At 44.8% G+C, this 20164-nt stretch overlaps 1 protein-coding gene across 4 annotated transcripts in view; it reads left to right on the top strand.

Annotated features, from left to right (window-relative positions):
• The window catches only part of SCML4 (Scm polycomb group protein like 4), a 128634-nt gene that overhangs the window by 66605 nt on the left and 41865 nt on the right, over window positions 1–20164 (top strand). For all 4 annotated transcript variants that reach the window (XR_012902620.1, XM_014573691.3, XM_075923965.1 and 1 more), the window contains exons 4-5: window positions 2539–2739; window positions 6863–7057. Coding sequence is in view for 3 of the 4 variants with exons in the window: in XM_014573691.3 (XP_014429177.1) it covers window positions 2539–2739; window positions 6863–7057 (396 nt within the window). In the remaining variant the exon portion in view is untranslated. The remainder of the gene's footprint in view (window positions 1–2538; window positions 2740–6862; window positions 7058–20164) is intronic.

The following is a 20164-nucleotide window of genomic DNA, read 5'->3' as shown; positions in this document are numbered from 1 at the left end:
CATTACTCCCAACATTACACAGCTGTCACCGTGTCCTCCGCTAGGTTTAATATTTGTTGTGACATATCTGATTTCTGTCAGAGGATAATGTTATATTGTTGGGAAAAGGACAACCCTAGCACACACAGCCAGTTATTATAATATATCTTCTTTTTCACTTACCCAGGTCTGCTCGTCTAGAGTCCCCCTGAAACTGAGATAATCCCAGAGGGGTAGCCGTGTTAGTCTGGATCTGCAAAAGCGACAAGGAGTCCTGTGGCACTTTATAGACTAACAGATATATTGGAGCATAAGCTTTCGTGAGCAAAGACCCACTTCGTCAGATGTATCTGACAAAGTGGGTCTTTGCCCACGAAAGCTTATGCTCCCATACATCTGTTAGTCTATAAGGTGCCACAGGATTCCTTGAGATAACCTTGTGCATGATTAAACAAGGCCATGGCTAGCCTTGTCTTAGTGTAGCTGGGGCCCTTAACTATGCTATAAACCATTTTACAAACGCTGCTGCAGAAGATTTCAACATGCTGCTGCCTACACAGTTTTAATCCCAGCAGTGCCCTCTGTTGGGGAGTTACTTGTCATATATTTTTACTATTGTCCTCTATTCCAAACTTTTGCAATACAAGGACAACCTTTTGCCTTCACTTCTGAGGGCTTGGGATGGATGGCAATGCAGGGTACGATGACTGCTAATGCGCTTGGAGGTGGCACAGGCAGCAGTTCTCTTCACTTCTGTTTCAGAAAGAATCAAGGTGTTTATCTCCCAGTGCCTGTTGCAGGACAGCAATTTTTATACACAGCCCCAGGGGCCTAGCTATGCTCACACTCTGCCTAGCACTCACCCCTAGCAACCACCTTTCTCTGAGGCTTCTATGCATGACCCGGCGTACAGATCACGCTCTAGCTTGCCCTCACCCTCTAGCTTGCACAGCCCCACTGCAGATCATGAATGGTCTGGAGGACCTTCCCGTGGGGCTTCTAAACTCTGGGCTTAATTTCACTCTAAGCGAGAAACTTTTCTCTGGTCATCTGACACAATCAGATAAAAGCGCCTGGGGTCTGAGCTCAGGCGTCTGTGACAGCCCCTGTGAGCTGGTGCAGCGACAGAGCCGAGCACATCAGGAAGTTGGAGTATTGAGTGCGACTCAGGCCTTGTTTACACTACGCGGCTATAGCAATCAATCCCCCAGCCATTGATTTAGCATGTTTGCTTAGACGCTATAAATCAATCTCTGAGCATACTCCTGTTGATGCTGGTACGCCACCAAACAAGAAGGTTATGTCTACACTGTGCCTGTTCAGCGCAACTAATACGCAAATGAGGTGAAGCGTGAATATTGCCGTGCCTCATTTGCATAATTAATTAGGCTCCATTTTTGTGCAAGAGGCTTTTCCGCAAAAAGGAGCCATCTACACGGTTCCTTTTTGTGCAAAAAAACCCTCTTGCATAAGAGCTGTTCTGCCACATTTTTTCAGGAAGAACGGCTTTTGCGCAAGAGGGGTTTTTGCGCAAAAAAGGAGCCTAATTAATTATGCAAATCAGGTTCTGCGATATTCCACACTTCGCCTCATTTGCATATTTCTTGCGCCAAACGGGCGCAGTATAGACATAGCCAAAGAGTAGCCAGCGTCAATGGGAGAGCAGCCCCTGCCAACCTTACCACACGCAAGATGCCACAGTGAATATGTTGACTTCAGCTACACTATTTGCGTAGCTGAAGTAGATTGACGGTGCTGGTAAGTGTAGACAAGGCCTCAGTAGTTCCCAAGAACAAAATGCAATTTGCAATTCACTAGTAGGCCATAGTCCCAAGTAGCATACAGTACTGGCTTATTATCTTGATGTTTTACAGAGTTTGGAATAAGGAGTGGCTTCAAAATATTTGACTAAAAATACTATTTCTAAATAAGGTATATTAAATGTAGTTTTTAAATGCAAAAAGTGAACATTGGATTACAGTTTATTTTATTTTATATGCTGATATGCGTAGCACTCTAGTTTTACTTCAGGAAATATTGTAATCCTTACATACTGCACACTGTGGTGGACTGCAAGCAGGGGCGGATATAGGGCAGGACGAACGGGGTGGCTGCCCCGGGCCCTGGGTTTCAGAAAGCACCGCGCATGCGCCGTGGCGCCGCTGCGCATGCACATGGCATCACTGCGCATGCGCCGTGGCAAAGGGGGGGCCCCGCGGAATTATGCTGCCCGGGGCACCGCAAAACGGTCATCTGCCCCTGACTGCAAGCGACTGCTCTCAAGCAGACATCTATAGAATTTTTAGTAACTTTCTTAATTGCATGTATCTTGTCATTACTTATCAAAACCTATTACTTATCAACAGCCTATTTCTGCATGCTCTATTCATTCAATGGGAGCAAAACCAGCAGAATTTAGTCGTCTCATTTGTGTCACTGTGCATCATGATGTTTCACCCTCTTAATTCAATATCATGAACTATACAAAACAGTAAACAAGGTTGGTTGTCAGGTCAGTGTCTTGTAATAAAAATTGCGCTGGGATTTTTGTGTTTGCAGTCTGCATTTACGTCAACAAACAGGCTAACGTGGGGCCATACCTTGACAGAAAAAAAGTGCAGCAGCTTCCAGATCACTTTGGGCCTGAAAGACCTTCCATGGTCCTACAGCAGGCAGTTCAGGCTTGCATTGACTGTGCACACCAGCAAAAGACTGTCTTCTCGCTTGTCAAGCAGGGCTATGGAGGCGAGATGGTGTCAGGTAAAACATTTTAAAAGGCTTTACAATAAATCTGAAAGTGCTATCATATCATAACCTTTCTTTTAAATCTCACGGTCATATCAGCGTTATCCAGCTCATTGTGCCAGCTACAATGAAGTTAGGAATTATTCTGTTGGAGTCAGTGGAATTGTACAGGTTTGAGATTACAATTAGGCCCCCGGTATATAGTATATTGGCACAAGAGGCTACTACAGTAGCTATTTTTTGTATGCTATTAACTGATTACACAGCCTAGTGTTCTTGTTATTGACCAAACCCATCATTGTGTTGGAAAATGTCATTTGTTTGGGCCTACAAAGCAGCCAATAAAAATTAAATATGATCAAAAGCACTTTAATGTTCTATCTGATTTCTAAATTAGTTTCTTCTTTTCTTCTAACATTTTTCCTGTTTCAAGGGTTTGGGGTTTTTAAAAAAATGTTTAATCAAACAGCAGGAAAAGAAGCAGTACTGAGGAAACAAAAGGATTGCCCTAACATGGGCTGTTTAAATTGAATTGTATAGTTACACACAACATTATCCATTTGCGTAAATTATATGCAGTACAAGCAGGTCAAATACTACTCCTAGGTAAAACTCCCATTGACCTCAATGGTCCAAGATTGCTGTCTGTGTACAATCCATAAGCAGATCTGCTCTCACAGTGAAGTGAAGCTTAGCATGAATATTTTTTATAGAGCAGGAGGTTTGGGTTGTTGTTTTGGAATAAACGAATGCAATGAAAATAATAATTTACAAATCAGCTCCTGATGATAGTAAGCTGAAAGCAAGCAGTAAGGATGGAATCACTCAGGATCCAGTTCAACCTGCTTAGCAAGGACCACCCCAGCTTTGCCCTATCACTGAGACGCTCTGCTTTGTTGACCCATAGCTCTGTCCTGCTGGGCAGCACCTGGTGATTGATCTTGACTCCTTTTGTTTCCCCTTCGGACACTCGAACTCCAGCTACATCTTCCTTGAAAGACACCAGATACACTCAGAAAAATTATTTTAATTAATTCCTGAAAACATACAGCTCAGTGGTGAGCGATGCAGCTTATTCATTTATTCTTCTCTATTTGCATGAGTATGGGTCTCATTAATATTACTGGGTGTATTGCCCCATTGATCAGGACTGAAAAATTAATTGGCCTGCTGATTAGAATCAAACTCAAGCACCAAAGCTGGAAACCTTATTCCGATTTTTTTGCCTCCCCTCCCTCCCAGCAGCAACAGGCAAGGGATTAGAGTGATCGTCAGGAACAAATGACATTGCAGCTATTTCTGGGTCAGATTATACTGGGTCAGAACCTCAACTGACATGACTTGACACAGCACCACTGAAGTGTATGGAGTTACACGATTTACACCCACAAAGCATGTAGCCCATAGTCTCCCATCCCCAATAAGAAGCATCCAACAAACAGAGGAACATGAGTTGTTCCAGCAGGATGCAGTATGGGAACCTTCACCCTTTCCTTGGAGCTACCTCAGCAGATGAACTTCCTGAATCAAAGGGTATGTCTACACTACAAAATTAATTTGAACTAACAGCCGTTAGTTCGAATTAACTTTAATAGGCACTACACATACAAACCGCTAGTTCGAACTTAATTCAAACTAGCGGAGCGCTTAATTTGAACTAGGTAAACCTCATTCTACGAGGACTAACGCCTAGTTCGAATTAAGTAGTTTGAATTAAGGGCTGTGTAGCCACTAGTGGGAGGCTAGCCCTTCCCATTTTGCCCTGGTGGCCACTCTGGGCACAACCAGGGAATCTCTTCTGTCCCCCTCCCAGCCCCAGAGCCCTTAAAGGGGCATGCTCTGGCTACAGTGCCCGTGCCAGGTGCAAGCCTGCCAGCACCCAGCCAGCAGACCCTGCACCTGGCACAGCACGAGCCAGCCACCCGCTGCCACCCATCCATCCGCCTCTTCCCGGGATCAGGCTGGCAGCTCCCAGGAGCCTGCCCGGGGCTGCAAGAGGTGGGCGCCCACCTGGTCTAATGCAAAGATCGTGGACCTCATCCAGGTTTGGGGGGAGGCCTCCAACGTCCACGACCTCCGCACTAGGCACAGGAAAGTGGCCGTCTAGGGCAGGATAGCTGCCAGCTTGGCCACCAAAGGCCACATGCAAACCCAGGAGCAGGTTTGCATGAAAATCAAGGTGGTCCAGTGAGACTCCCGACCCTGAGCCCTGAGCTTAGAACATAAGAACATAAGAACGGCCATACTGGGTCAGACCAAAGGTCCATCTAGCCCAGTAGCCTGTCTGCCGACAGCGGCCAACACTAGGTACCCTGGAGGGGATGGACCGAAGACAATGACCAAGCCATTTGTCTCGTGCCATCCATCTCCAGCCTTCCACAAACAGAGGCCAGGGACACCATTTCTACCCCCTGGCTAATAGCACTCCATGGACCCAACCTCCATGACTTTATCTAACTTCTCTTTAAATTCGGTTATAGTTCTAACCTTCACAGCCTCCTGTTGCAAGGAGTTCCACAGGTTGACTATTTGCTTTTTGAAGAAGAACTTTCTTTTATTAGTTTGAAGCCTGCTACCCATTCATTTCATTTGGTGTCCTCTAGTCCTTCTATTATGGGAACTAATGAAGAACTTTTCTTTATGCACCCTTCCACACCACTCATGATTTTATAGACCTCTATCATATTCCCCCCTCAGTCTCCTCTTTTCTAAGCTGAAAAGTCCCAGTCTTTTTAGCCTCTCTTCATATGGGACCTGTTCCAAACCCCTGATCATTTTAGTTGCCCTTTTCAGAACCCTTTCCAAGGCCAAAATATCTTTTCTGGGGTGCGGAGATCACATCTGTATACAGTACTGAAGATATGGTGTACCATAGTTTGATACTTCCCCTCCTCCTTTTTCCCCTGGCTTCCCCCTTCCAGCTCCCTCCTCCCAGGTTTCTCCCTCCCCTCTCCCACCCTCTCTCTTCCCCTCTTCCACCTCCTTTTCCCAGTCTCCCCAGAGGTTAGTCTCCCTCCACCCCCGGTTTTGTTAAATAAAAAGAGTTTCTATTTTTGAACACACGTATCCTTTATTTTTTACATCAGGAAGGGGGGCTAGGGAGGAGTAAGTGGAAGGAGGTGAGAGAGGAATGGGGTACGAGCCCCCGATGGGGAGGACTGGAGTGGCTCTGCGGGCTCCTCGGGCTGGAAGCTCTCCTGCAGCCCCCCCCGAGTGGCCCCCCCGGATGGCAGCCTGAGGCAAGTGCAGCAGGGCTGATGGCCGAGTGCTGTGATGTGCCGAGTGTGGGCACTCAGGGCACTCCAAGTCAGGACTGCTTTGCTGTCCCTGATTGAGGTACACAAGTAAGTGGGTAACTCTGAGAACTGTCTGTCCGGGTTGGGGGTCGGGTCCCTTTAAGCACAGCCCTCGGCTAGCCTGATACAGCAACTCCATGCTCTAAGTCCTAACCTGATGCCCTGCCGGCACTGCTTCCGGCCAGCCTTAACTTCGGTTCAGGGTCCACTCAGTGTGGACATGCTAGTTTGAATTAGCAAAACACTAATTCGAACGAGTTTTTAGGTCTAGATACACTAGTTCGAATTAGCTTAGTTAGAATGAACTAATTCAAATTGTTAGTTTGAATTAGTGCTGTAGTGTAGACATACCCTAGGAGACTTATCACTTATCCAGAAAGTGCTTCCCATTTCCTCACCACCCACTTGCCTCCTTCTCACAAGAAGTTGAGTGAGACTCCAATATCATTTCAGGGTGTCGACTTCTCCTTCCAGCCTAACGCTTTACATAAATATTTTCTTCATATGCTTCCCAATCACTCCCCACCCCCTGCATACACACTTTCTGCTACTTCAAGCACACAAAGATCATTTTCAGATCTGATCTTCATCAAAGTCCTGGCAAGACTAAGCTAGGAGTTTAGGCCATTACAGAGGTCAGGGCCAGCTGCAAAATCCCCCGAAGTTCCCCTGAAGTATCTGGATCTAGGGTTGTGGTTTGGATCCCTCTCTATGGGAACTATTCTGTGCCACCAAAACAAGCGTTCCATAGAGCCATTTTCATTATCCATTAAAAAGATTCTCCAGCTGTTTTGCTCCTGTGCACTGTGGAGTGTACTGAATTGTTCTCTCTTGCTTTCCAGTTTCTGCTTCTTTTGACGGGAAGCAGCACCTCCTGAGCCTGCCCGTAGTGAACAGTATTGGCTATGTCCTGCGCTTCCTCAAGAAGCTTTGCCGCAGCCTACTGTGTGACAATCTCTTCAGTAATCAGCCTTTCCCACCCTACAGCAATGCCTTGGAAAACCTGGAGCAGTATGAGAATGGAAGGCTGGAGTCAGGTGGGTTTTGATTCAGCTACTGTTAAAGATGTGATGAGGACCAATGAAAATGAGGCTAACAGAGTCCTGGGTTTCCTAATGGATTGCTGGTTCTTTTCTAGGGCCATTTCCCTAGCAAAGGAAGCAGCTTGCTATACAGCAAAGCTTCAGATAGTCAGACCATGAGTTCATTTCTAGTATACTTGGTTCTCCGTGGCACCAAATCCATGGCTGGGATGATGGGCAGTAGGGACTACAGTTATCTGCATCATGTATTCACTTTTTATTTTTATTTTAAAAAAACCCTCAGGGACCTGATACCAGCTACCATTTGTTTTCTATCTGTATTCTGCTTCATAATTCTTGTGCTGTTGTCTCTGATTGTTACACCTGTCAGTAGCTTCTTGTCTTCATTTCAAGGATCAGCTCTTTGAGCTGAGATGGTTTCTTATTATGTGTTTGTGCAGTGCCTAGCACAGTAGAGCCTCATTCCAAACTTGGGCACCTGGGTGTTACTGCGATGCAAATAAGAAATAACCACAATTAATTCTGTATACTCTGGCATATTATGTTCCAACATTTAGCTATGTGAGTGTTTCTTCTTGCAATCACTTTGTTTTGCAACGGATTCTTGAAAGAACGTGGTCTACCCGGTACTACATGCCAGGCTGCAATGTTTTGGGTGAGCAGTGGAAATGATCTGTAATTCAGTATTGTGTACCACTAGGGTTTTTTGAACGGATAATAGCCAGTGAGTGCAGCTTTGTAGATGGAAGCAAAGATGAAGGCTGCAATGTGGACAGGGTTTAGATAAGAGCTAGGCCCACCACATTTGGTAGGTAGCTTCCTCTTATCATAACTTAAAGCGAGGTCAGGGTTTGGTTCTGTCAGGACAACGGGATGTACCTGGAATGCAACCGTTTTTCATCAAACGGAAAGGAAGTCTGTGATATACCACAGGCCCAGGGAGCAGCCATTGGCCAGGCAGTGTGGCCCCCATCACTCTGGGATGGCCCTGGGGAGCAGCCGCTGGCCACTCCCACCCCTTGCACTGAGCTCCCACCCTTTCCCCAGAGCCTCCCCACAACTACCATCCCCCTTGCCATGACTTCTGCACTCCACTGACTCCTGCACCCCCACCTCCTGCCCTGAGCCACTCATCCCCTGCCTGGACTCCTGCACACACACACCCGTAGAATTAAAGGTCATCCTTTCAGTGCTCATCCAGAAGATAAGTCTCATAGGGCACGTATACAGAGCAGTGTTATTTCAGAATAACTAAGGGTATGTCTACACTACCACCCTAGTTCAAACTAGGGTGGTAATGTAGGCAACCGGAGTTGCAAATGAAGCCCGGGATTTGAATTTCCCGGGCTTCATTTGCATCTCGCCGGGCGCCGCCATTTTTAAATGTCCGCTAGTGCGGACTCCGTGCCGCACGGCTACATGCGGCACGGACTAGGTAGTTCGGACTAGGCTTCCTAGTCCGAACTACCATTACTCCTCATTTCAGCTTGGCCACAGAGACTAGTTCCTTAGTTATGAGCCCCAGGTAACAATCTGAGACCTGCTGGAGGCAGGGGCATCTCCCATTGGTGACTCTGAGCCAAATTTAATGGCAGCATAAATGACACATCAGGCATAGAAATCAAGTGCACGTTGTAAGGGAATATAAATGCAAAGAGTCAGTGGGTATGTTAAACGAGTGTCATTTACACACCAATGGAGGAAAAGCAATATACAGCAAAGTGTAGGCTACAATGATGAGAGTAGGGTAGGTGGGAAATCAATGGGAGCTGAAGTTCTCAGCTCCTCTGTACATGAGGCTGCTTTTAAACACAAGCCTGAACATTAGGCATCCAGTTTGAGACTTTTGGCCTGCCATCTTAGAGGATCTCTTATTCTAAATGACTGATAAAACACCGTGGCCATAATCTGCTGTCACTGACAGATTATTTATAGTACCATTTTTCACCCTGAACTTGCGTTGGCCTTAGTGCTCAATTGGCAGTCAATGAAGAGCATCACTTCAGAAGCTGTCTGCACATTCTGACTGCTGAGTAGATCATGAGGCTGCTCTGAGTGAATAGCCCCACGAGGAGGAAGAATTTCTGTTTCATACAGGCTCTTGTCCTGCACCACTTACATTTATGATTAAATTGAGTGTCAATTACAAGCTGATTCTGATACTTCACCTTGTGCAAATGTCATAACATGTCAAAAGGCAGCATCGAAAATCCCCTGGAAGCCACAGTTCCAAATCTCAGTTTGTTCAAAAGTATTTTCCTCACATGACTATCAACCTCAGTGAATTTTGCAATGAGAATCCTGTAGTGATCTTCTATCATCTCCTCTAATGATCTGTTAGACCGTTGGGGGCAGGCCATCCATCGTTGCTCCGTCACTAACAGGATTTTTCCTTTCGTTATTAAAGTGAGTTAATGCATCTGAAAGATGCCAGGTGAACAGAACAGGGAAACAAATGCTTAGCATTAGCTACCGAGCTGGCTGGGCTGCAGCAGAGTGAGGTTTCCCCGTAACGGCCCAAACAAATCACTGCTTCTGGCTTGGAGGCACCAACCCACGGGGGAGTCTCTCGTGTCCATGCAGTCCTTAGCCTCTCTGCTTAGACTGTCACAAAGGGAGTCTGGTTGTGGTGCTGGTGTTTGTAATGTGGAGTGCTGTCTACCGGGAACTGGACTTAGTCAGCCCTCTCATTTCATGAAGAAGAGACACCAAGACTCTGTCACTAAGAGCCTGGATAGGAACCAGTGAATGAGAGGTGAGAGGCTCTATCACCAATGACTGTTCCACCACCTTCATTTTTCATCGGCAGTCACATTAAGTCAGGTGCTTGCCATGCGACACGCGAATCTGACAGAGCATAGCACTATTATACATCAACCTAGTGCTATTACTTTGGAATGGCTAATATCAGCTTCACATGAATCACTCGCAGCCCTTTAGAAGTGAGCGGCTCAGAAGAAACATTGTCCCCCCTGTCCTCCACCCCGCTACAAAATTTGTACTGCAGACGTGAAGAGTAGTGATGTCGTCGGAGGAGTATTCGACTCCAGTGTAACGTTAGGGTTGATTATAACAGGTTGTTTTGTTTCTCTAATATTTTTTTCCTTAGGCATTCAGGGGTAATGTTTTGGGGGTTTGGACAGCCAGTACCAAGAAAGAGATTTGTTGTATTTAGTCTGGTCATGGTGCCAGTGCTAGACACAACACAACACATACTAATAATTAATAGGAGGATCTCTGGATCTTCTTGGGTCCCTCAGCCATTGCTTAGTTTGCTTATGCCTAGCACAGGCTCTGTTCTGACGGATGAATTGTGAGCCAGAGTCTGCCATCTTTACTCACTTTGACTAGCAGTTAACTGTGCTGCTGGTCCCATTGATTTCTTGGTAATACAGTACTCAACCCGAGTGCGGGTGGCAGAATCTATTCTAGCCAGGCTATGCCCTTTGCAAATGCCATGGTTGAAGATCAGGCTCTGTGGGTTAGGTGAACAATGATGAGTCACTGAAGGGATTCTGTTGTCACTTGAGAGCATAAGGAATCCATACAGTGCCAGCATGTGCTGTCATTGTTATAAGTGAAAAGGTTACTTTCCTATGGAACTGCAGCCCAGTCCCATTCACCTTTATGTGCCAGGAGATACAGTGAAATCTTGGCACACAGAGGATTGTTGTTAAACTGAGCAATCGATTCATGGTACACGATGCTGTTATTGTGCTTCGGTTAAGTCAACATTTGAATGAATGAGGTAGCACGTACTGTGCTGTATAAATACCAGTGTATCATTCGTTGCTACAGTCAGTTATTATTGGTTTTGAAAACTCATCCACAAGATGATTGTCCAGGTTCATAAAACACATAAAAGCAATTAATGAGAAATTGCCTTTACCCACATAAAGCCCATAATGTGTGGGAGGTACACTTGGGGTGGTGATGCATACCCCATCAACCCTTAGCCAGAGAATGCATTTGCTACTCCAGTCTATGAACTGGATAAGTGACCTCCAGCCCCTTGATGTGACACCTACAAAGCCAATTGACCATCTACTATTCCCACTTACAGCAACATCCGTCCTCAATCACTCCCTTGCCATCAGTAGAAGAATTCCAAAGTTACACTGGTGTAAGTAGGAGCAGAACTTGACCTGCTGCATTTGTGCACATATGTGTCTTATGACTCTTCCTCTGATCAGCTACTAACCAAGACTTTTGCCTCTGTGCAGCAGGGTCAGCACAGAGCCTTGCTCTGTTATGTGCATTACAGACCCCAATTTCCCCTCTCCTCCGTAGCCTCATCTGTCGTAGCTCCCTATGCACTCCTCATCAAAATGCCTTGTCTTTAGAGCAGGGAGATTGTGTGAGGCCCTGTAAACCTGTGTGAATTTCACATTGAAGGTGAGATTCCCATAATAAAATGCCATAGGACATTGCCAAAGTGCCAACGTTTTTCCATGGTTTTTGCTCTTTGGTTTGGAATCTAAACGGTCACTCTTTAAAAATGGCCTGTGCCTTTTTGCCTCTGTGTGCCAATGAATTTAACATATGTAGTGACCTCAGGGACTTAATTCTTGATTTACACCGGCAGAAGTGAGAGGAGAATCAGCTGTTGGATCCAGACATATTAATCCATTGACATCATGCAGTGGTCACTTTTCAACCTTGCTCTTGAGGTATTATTCACTTATACACACAGTCAGCTGCCAAATGCTAATGGCTACATAAAGGCCTGGTGGGAATTACTGATATATTTATTTAAACATATATAATGTACAATGTTTTCAATGTCTGAGAATTCAGACTCAGGATGCTCTATTCATAGCTAGCCCAGGTGCCTATTCTCAGCATTGCTACCCACATTTTCTTCATAAGCCACACTGCTAGATATGACCCTTTGTTGCCTCGGGAATTAGAATGTGAGGCATTGAGGCAGAGATCATGTCCTTCTGTGTGTAGAGAGCCTAGCCAAATGAGGCTCTCCCACAAATAGGGTGTGAGCAGCTGTGTTCACTATAAGTTGTGTGCTTGTGCGGCCACTCAGGAGAAGTATAAATGCTGCCCTGCTGATGAGCAGAGCGCCCACAGCTAGGTTTTGTTTCGAATGGTGGTGCACATTCGCACATGTCTTGGTGCATATGAAAAAGTATTCTGTACATGGATGGAAAAAATTAGCAGGAACCATGGTGAACAGTCAGACTGGGTGGGGGAGCCGGAGTTTGGAGCCCAGAACTAGCACTGAGAGCCAGAACCAGAGCCAAGCAATAGAGCTGACACGGAAACCAGGGGCCAGCAACAAGGCAAAGGAGCAGGGTCTGTGACAGCAGCTAGCCAGGGGTTCACCTAGTTGCACAGACAACCTCCTGGTAACCTCCCCAGGCTTAAGTAGTGCACTTGGACCAATCCAGGAGCCCAGGAGCACTTCCAGTCAGGTCCTTTTTGGGGAGCATGGGCCCACAAGGCTCTTGACCTGTCGATCCCTGCACTGCTAGGGCATGTCTACGCAGCAGGGGTAAAGCCAAAATAAGCTCCGCAACTCGAGCTACGTCAATTGCGAAGCTTAAGTTGAAATAGCTTATTTCGGCTTTTGGTGCTGTCTACACAGCAGGAAGTTTGAGTTAGAGCACTCTTCCTCTGACTTCCCTTACGCCTCGTAAAATGAGTGTGACAGGAATTGGAGTAAGAAGTCCTCCATTTTGTCATTATGTTGAAATAACTGCTTGCTGTGTAGACATAGGGGCTGTGTCTACACTGCACCCCGTTTCCGGAAAAGGGATGCAGATTAGACAAGTCGGAATTGCAAATGCAGTCTAGACGGGATCTTTTGAAAATAAAGCCTTTTCCAGAAGATCCCTTATTCCTGAATTTAAGAGGAATAAGGGACCTTTTGGAAAAGGCTTTATTTTCCGAAAGATCCTGTCTAGACTGGCGCTTTTCTCCGGCAAAGCCCCAAGCTGGAAAAAAGCGGCAGCCATATTCATGCAAATGCAGCGGGGGATATTTAAATCCCCCACTGCATTTGCAATTCCGACTTGTCTAATCTGCATCCCTTTTCCGGAAAAGGGGTGCAGTGTAGACACAGCCAGACTGTGTTATTTTGGAGTAATGCCAGTTATTCCAAAATAACACTGCTATGTAGACATAGCCCCAGACTTATCAAGAAGTGGCTTACAGCTGTTGCCCAAGGACTAGCAAACCTCGGTTCTAGCTCTGTCAAGCCTCACAGATACTATTGCAATACAAATAATAATAAGTCCCACAGCTGGTGAAATAGGTGTCAATTTCCTGCCCTTGTCCCTGTCCCCTGCCCGCCCCATGCAATGTTGAACAGCATGGGCTTTCCAGAGGTGCAATCTTTTGAATTGCATGTGCTCATTGATCTTCCAGAGGCACCTTTAATAAAATCTGGAGCATTAATCCTCCCAGCCCCTTTCAAACCTGCCAGCTGTGTTTGGCTTCCTGAAATTACCCCTTCAGTTTCAGCTGTGTATTTTATTTGTTTGCCCCTTTTTGTCTTGTGTCTTACTGTGATCTCAAACAACTGTTGTGTTCAATCCCAGGGGTGACTGCACCCCTTAGATGAGGGATGAGAGATAAGTCCTTGTTTCACCCAATGGCTGGAGTGGCCACCACTGATTCTTCTCCACCATTGCCCCTCCCCCAATAAGAGATAGGCAGACCTGAGATCAGTGAATCTTCCAGTTTCCCAGTCCTGACCATGCTGATGCTCTGGAAAAATAGCTGTGGAGCGGGGATCTGTACTGTGCAAGGGTGTGACGTAATGGGGGGGCTGTCTGCTCTGTGACCCGGGGTCCCCCTGCGCTGTGATGGAAAATTCTCACTGACTCTCCCAATGTGTATTAACCCAGATACCCAGGCTCAGCCTCCTAGGGAGGGAGACAAAGGAAGGAGGGTGGAGACCAGCACCTGGCTGGGGGGCAGGGCTGGAAGAGAGTTTTAGTTTCTGTCTGGAATCATGGAGGAAGCAGCCTAAGCAAGGGCCTGGGATTTAGAGGCCCAGTCTCCCCCATCTCAAGGGGGGCTGAGGTATCCTAGGCCTGGCCCTGTAACCGGATTACATCTATGCTGTGCTGTATCCTGCAGAAGCAATAAACTCCCTCTATTGTACTGGCTGGTGGAGTCGCTTTGTGCCACTAAGGGGGGGGGGCAGGAGACGGGGGAACCCCGCCACGCCGCCACAAAGGGCTGTTCACACACCCTATATTGTGCATCCAGGCACTAGCAGAACCACACCAGTTCCCCTGCAAAGGTCTCTCAGTGGAAGGGGACGGAGTGCTCCTCTCTTTGTAAACACACTGTGAGGCTTGCACAGAAAGTGCTGTAGCAATCGAAGTAGTTGTGTGGTCCAGTGGAAAGGGCGCTGCTGTGGAAGTCTGTGCCTGGCTCTGCTACTGGCCTGCTGGCTGATTGGGGGCAAGTTCCTTCATGTGTCTGGGCCTCTGTCCTCATTTGTCAAATGAGGATAATGATTCTGGCCTCCCTTGGTAAAGCCCTGTGAGCTCTATGGATGGAGAACACCATATAAGAACTAAGGAACTATTGCTGTTTAAATTATTATGAAACTCTCATCCTCAAAGTAACATAGAAGAGACCGAATAAACAGCTGTACAGAAATTTTAAACCCACAAAGGGCATGAAAACCACAATGTTTTCCCTTTCTAGTGTTGTGGATTGTTAAATCTTCTCCTGTCATGCACTGGGAAAGGTGCTCATGGCTATAGCGTATGCTCAAAATAAATGGCTTTTATAACTATCAATAGATTCAGCTTGGCTCCAGTGTTTAATTACCTGCAAAGGCCATTTATTGCCTCATATATTCCTCTACCATGAGCATTATCTCTTAAATGATAAATAAAATATTACTGTCACATTTAAAGGGGGGGAATGAAGGTACTGTGCAAGCTACCCAACCACAACCAAATCTAATATAAAACATTTGCCTAATCTTACCACTCAAGCAGGGAGGGGGTGGATTGACCACAGTGTTTGAAGTAGGGGAAAGAGGAAAGTGTTTGCTTTCTCGGGCTATTTTCTTTCTTTTCACCACCTGAAGCTCTGAAAAGCCCCTGCACAACCTCTCCCCATTTGAGAACCAATTGACTGCATTTCAGAATGGGGGGGAGGCTTATGTTACAATGATAAATCATTAATTACCCTTTAGCTATGTGAACTAGAAATTGACCTTTATACATAGATTTACTTTCTGAACATAAAATGTAAGGTGGCAACTCAGTGAAGGAGCAGAGAGCAACACATTTTGAGTAATTTGTTACTTGTCAACTTAGCCCTCAAAAATGCCAAGGAGAGAGAGGAATTCTTGAAAGTGGAAAGGGATGTAATAGGTGACCTTAAGTAATAGAAAATCAAAATACAGCATCAAGAATAGATTCCCTATAAAATGAGCTGCTAAGTTGTTGTTAGTCTCCCATTGCAAATTCGAAAAGGTCCATTGTCTGAGACCTTTAAAATTAAATTGGACAAAACACTAATAAAGGTATAATGGAATAAATCCATCACTGTAAGGAAAGGGAGAGGTGACCCAGTAGATTAAATTCATCCGGTGTAGATTCACTGAAAACGATGTAGTTCCACCAAAGAGGAACTTGACCCAGAAGATATTTTTTATCTCTAACACCTATGATTGAAAGTTTGCTAACTCAGTGGTGCATTGAGAAGGCTTCCAAAAATTCTTCGGTGATGTTATCAGTATTCAGACACAAATAAATGGACTGCTTTTACTTAATTCAGGAATGGCCAACACTTTCAGTTCTCAGCTATGTTTGGAAATTAAACTCATATGCATGCCCAGAAATAGAGTTATTCCCAATTCCTCTGACCTCCCAAGAAGAAACGTTTCTCATTCTCCTCTGGGTTACAGCATCCATGCTCACTTTGAAAACAAACCATCCCCTCTGAATAAGATCCTTCACAAGTTGAAGGCTGGAGCCTTGTTAACAAGTGCCACTAAAAACAACTGAGGGGGGAACATGAGTGACTTGCATTACTGAACAAATGGTACTTGCAGAGCAATGGCTTGCAGTGAGTGACCTGGTCTAAGTGCAAAACAATTTACAGCAGAATCCAAGTGTTGTTAATGTTGAAATTAGGACATGGAACCAAATATGGAATGGGACTTTCATAAGGGCACTAGCTAAAGCTGTTTTCTAAAATACATAACTCAAAGCGTGTCAACAAAGAATTTGGATGAAATGATTAGAGTAAGTGCCCAGAGCGTGATGGATGAGAGAGCATCAACTATGGATAAAAATACACATGAGACAAGTGTTTTAATTCATGTCTTACATAAATGCAGTCATGCAGAATGAGCATAAAATATACCTAGGGTCCTAGTAAGATGTAGAATTTTATGCTTATGGTTATATTTGTTTCAACTTGTTTGGATTTTTAAGATTTTCTTGGAATTTCTTTTCATTCTTTTGAAGTGGTTTAAATGTGAATTATCACAAGATGAATTACATGTAAGTTAAATATGAATCTTAAAAAACAACTAATAGTCCTGCAGCACCTTAGAGGCTAACAAAAAGTGTAGATGGTATCATGAGCTTTTGTGGGCACAACCCACTTCTTCAGATGGAATATAAATATGAAATATGAAAAATATGAATCTCCCATTCCTAAAACAATGTGTAAACTATTTCATGTTAATTAACAATATGATTCAAAATGTCCATATTATAGTCCGAACATGTCCAAACAACTGATTTGTTTAAAAATCCCACAGGCAGTAGTCCACTGTTATAAAAAATATCATTTACCCAAGTGACATTTACATTAGTAAGTAATGTACAAAAATTTTCATAGCCATCATGGAAAAAAAAGTCTTCTATAACTTTTATCTCATGCCAGTTTGTGCCTATCTCAGGTTATTCATGTGCTGCCTGCAGTATGATAATACACTTTGTGATACCATGGAGAAGGGCTATGGAATTCATAGAATCATAGAATCCAAGGGCTGGAAGAGACCTCAGGAGGTCATTGAGTCCAGCCCCCTGCCCAAAGCAGAACTAACCCCAACTAAATCAACCCAGCTAGGTCTTTGTCAAGCCGGGACTTAAAACATCTAGAGATGGAGATTCCTTCACCTCCCTAGGTAACCCATTCCACTGCTTCACCACCCTCCCAGTGAAATAGTTTTTCCGAATATCCAACCTAGATCTCCCGCACTGTAACTTGAGACCATTGCTCCTTGTTCTGCCATCCATCACTACTGAGAACAGCCTCTCTCCAACCTCTTTGGAACCTCCCTTCAGGAAGTTGAAGGCTGCTATCAAATCCCCCCTCACTCTTCTCTTCTGCAGACTAAATAAGCCCAAATCCCTCAACCTCTCCTTATAGGTCACGTGCTCCAGCCCCCTAATCATTTTGGTTGCCCTCTGCTGGACCCTCTCCAATGTGTCCACATCCATTCTATAGCAGGGGTCCCAGAATTGGACTCCAGATGTGGCCTCACCAGTGTCCAATAAAGGGGAATAAATTAAATACCGTATTTTCCGGTGTATAAGACGACTTTTTATACTAAAAAACATCCCCCAAAAATCGGGGGTCGTCTTATACGCCGGGTATAAACATACTGTAGCTTCGGCTACATACAGAACGTCCCTGTGCTGATACTGTATGTACCGCGCTGAGCCAATCACGGCAAGCGGTGTCATCTATTAATGCATACAAAGCCTGCTCGGATTGGCTGAGTCAGAGAGGCGGGCTATTACAACCTTTGCCAATCCGAGCAGGCTTTGTATGCATTAATAGAATACACCGCTTGCCGGGATTGGCTCAGCGCGGTACATACAGTATCAGCACAGGGACGTTCTGTATGTAGCCGAAGCTACAGTACTGTATTAGGGCACATCCAGCGGGCTGGTGTTATTAAATGGTGTTGCCTCGGAAGGGGGGGTAGTCTTATACGGCGAGTATAGGCCAAAAACTATGTTTTAACTGGAAAATTAGGGGGTCGTCTTATACGCCCAGTCGCCTTATACGCCGGAAAATACGGTAGCCAGAATGGTGTTTTCCATTGTCCATGGACAGGAAGCCCATGCATTATGAGAATTTGAGCTTATGCAAGGAACAGACTAATAGAGATGGCTAGAGTGAAGTGCAGAGTGCAATGGCATTGTGCAAACTCCTCCTCACAGTTATGCTTTGGCAACATGGTGCTAACACGAAACACTTCTGCTATTCTTGTTTTGAATCTTTTCTGATCAGAGGTTAGTCAGGTGCACTGAGTGTGGCAATACAGACAATGAACATGGGGACATTTGATGGATTTGAAAGGTAGAAAATATAATACTGGAGAGGAAACATTTTTTTCACTCAACATGTTCTTTGGTGCAGAACATCTTGCCATTGGACGGTGTTGAGGCCAAGATACTGGGGGGAAAAGGAACTGGGAATTTAGCTGGAAGTAGCAAATCCGGCATTATAATAATGAATGCTTAAAAAAAAAGTGTGGCATAGAAAATAAACACTCATGAGTCAGGATTTAAACTAATATCTAGGTACTGGGGATTAGGATGAGACCTTCATGGGGTAAGATCTTCCTACTGTGGGATTCTTGAACTGTTCTCTGAAGCATCTGATGCTCGCCAGTGCTGAAGACAGAATACTGGACTAAATAGCCCGTGGGTCTGGACATCTGGCAGTTCTTAAGGACTGATTTCCATTAAGGCAGCATTTGAGCTTGCAACTGTATCAGTAGAGGAATTGCCAAAAAAATGAGTAAAGTTGAAAGTCACTGTCATTCCCTGGTTCCAAAAAAGAAAGATATTTGTTTATGTAAAATTCTTCATGAATTACAAGATTATAGTTTTTCCTCCCCCTCCCCACTGTTTCTCCCTCTTTATTTTATGTCCTTCCCTTTCCTTTTCAATTCTTTTCTGTTTCCATTTGCCTCTAACAAAAGGCAGGGGGGAAGGGGAAGCAAAACGAAAAAAGAAAACACTGCTTCATTTCCATTTTCCAGTTATAGGAAAAAAAAATTTTAAACCATTTTTCTATGTAATTTTCAACTGGTTCTAGTGCAAGGTGAGTGCTTTAACCCATTCTGATACCCAGACTCTGTGTAGTATGCATTTATTAGTAGCGATTGTCTTAGTACCCTAAAGTTTGCTAAGTGATTATACGGATGTCATAGAAACACAGAGCCTGCTTCAGTCAAACTGCACTCAGGAGAAATAATTCTTTAGCAGGTCATCGTTATAGCAGTGCCATGATTTCAATATTCTTAATAAATATAAGCACCAATGGATGGGGGTTCGTTGTGTTTCCCTGGTCCTGCCTTTGGTTTGATTGTTTTAAAATGAGTCTGATCACATATTCCTGTCGATGATGCAACAATTGCCATCCCATAATTAGAAAAATCCAAGCGTGGCTGCAATGAAATGCTCTCATCATGTGCCACATTCTTGCTGCTCACTGGCTGTTTGTGGTTGCCTCAGTGATGTTTTGATTCCTGAGGGAACCATCTCTGTGTCACTTTCTTTCGTTAAGAGTGAGTTGCTTAGCTCTGCTTCCATAAAGCAGATGTGGCTCCTTTAATATTGCCTGACTAAGCTAAGACAGCCCCGGCCTGGTGTGGAGAAGGTACTGTAAAGTTAAATTGCTTCTTTTGAGCTGGCTGTTGTTGGATGTTGAGGGATGTTGGAGTAACTTGTGAGCAGATGCTTTGTTTATAACCAGGGTCATAGATGGTGTTGCCTACAAGACTCACACTTTATTGTGAAGAGCACTTATACATTTTGCTGCTGGAGATAAGGACAGAGATCTCTTCACAGGCTGTGTACAGGGTACATATGTGCATAATACTATGGTGCTGAGATTCTGGAAATGCCACTGCATGAGTGGCATATTCTCATGGAGTTGTATGTCTGGAGAGGGGATGGAGCTGAAAAGAATGGGGGGTGCTGTCACCATAATGTAAATCAGAGTTGGAAAACCCCAATTCATTGTCATCCCCAGATAGACACATGAAATATTAAACAACTGTAGGGGTATAAAGAAGTAATTTGCTCAAACAGAAATGTGTGATTCTGTTTGATGGACACAGAAAATGTTCGTTCATGAGCC

This window comes from Pelodiscus sinensis, chromosome 3 (assembly GCF_049634645.1).
Source record: "Pelodiscus sinensis isolate JC-2024 chromosome 3, ASM4963464v1, whole genome shotgun sequence".
NCBI classification, from domain to species: Eukaryota; Metazoa; Chordata; order Testudines; family Trionychidae; genus Pelodiscus; species Pelodiscus sinensis.
The sequence above is the reverse complement of the archived record's forward strand: the minus strand, read 5'-3'. Positions and strand labels throughout refer to the sequence as shown.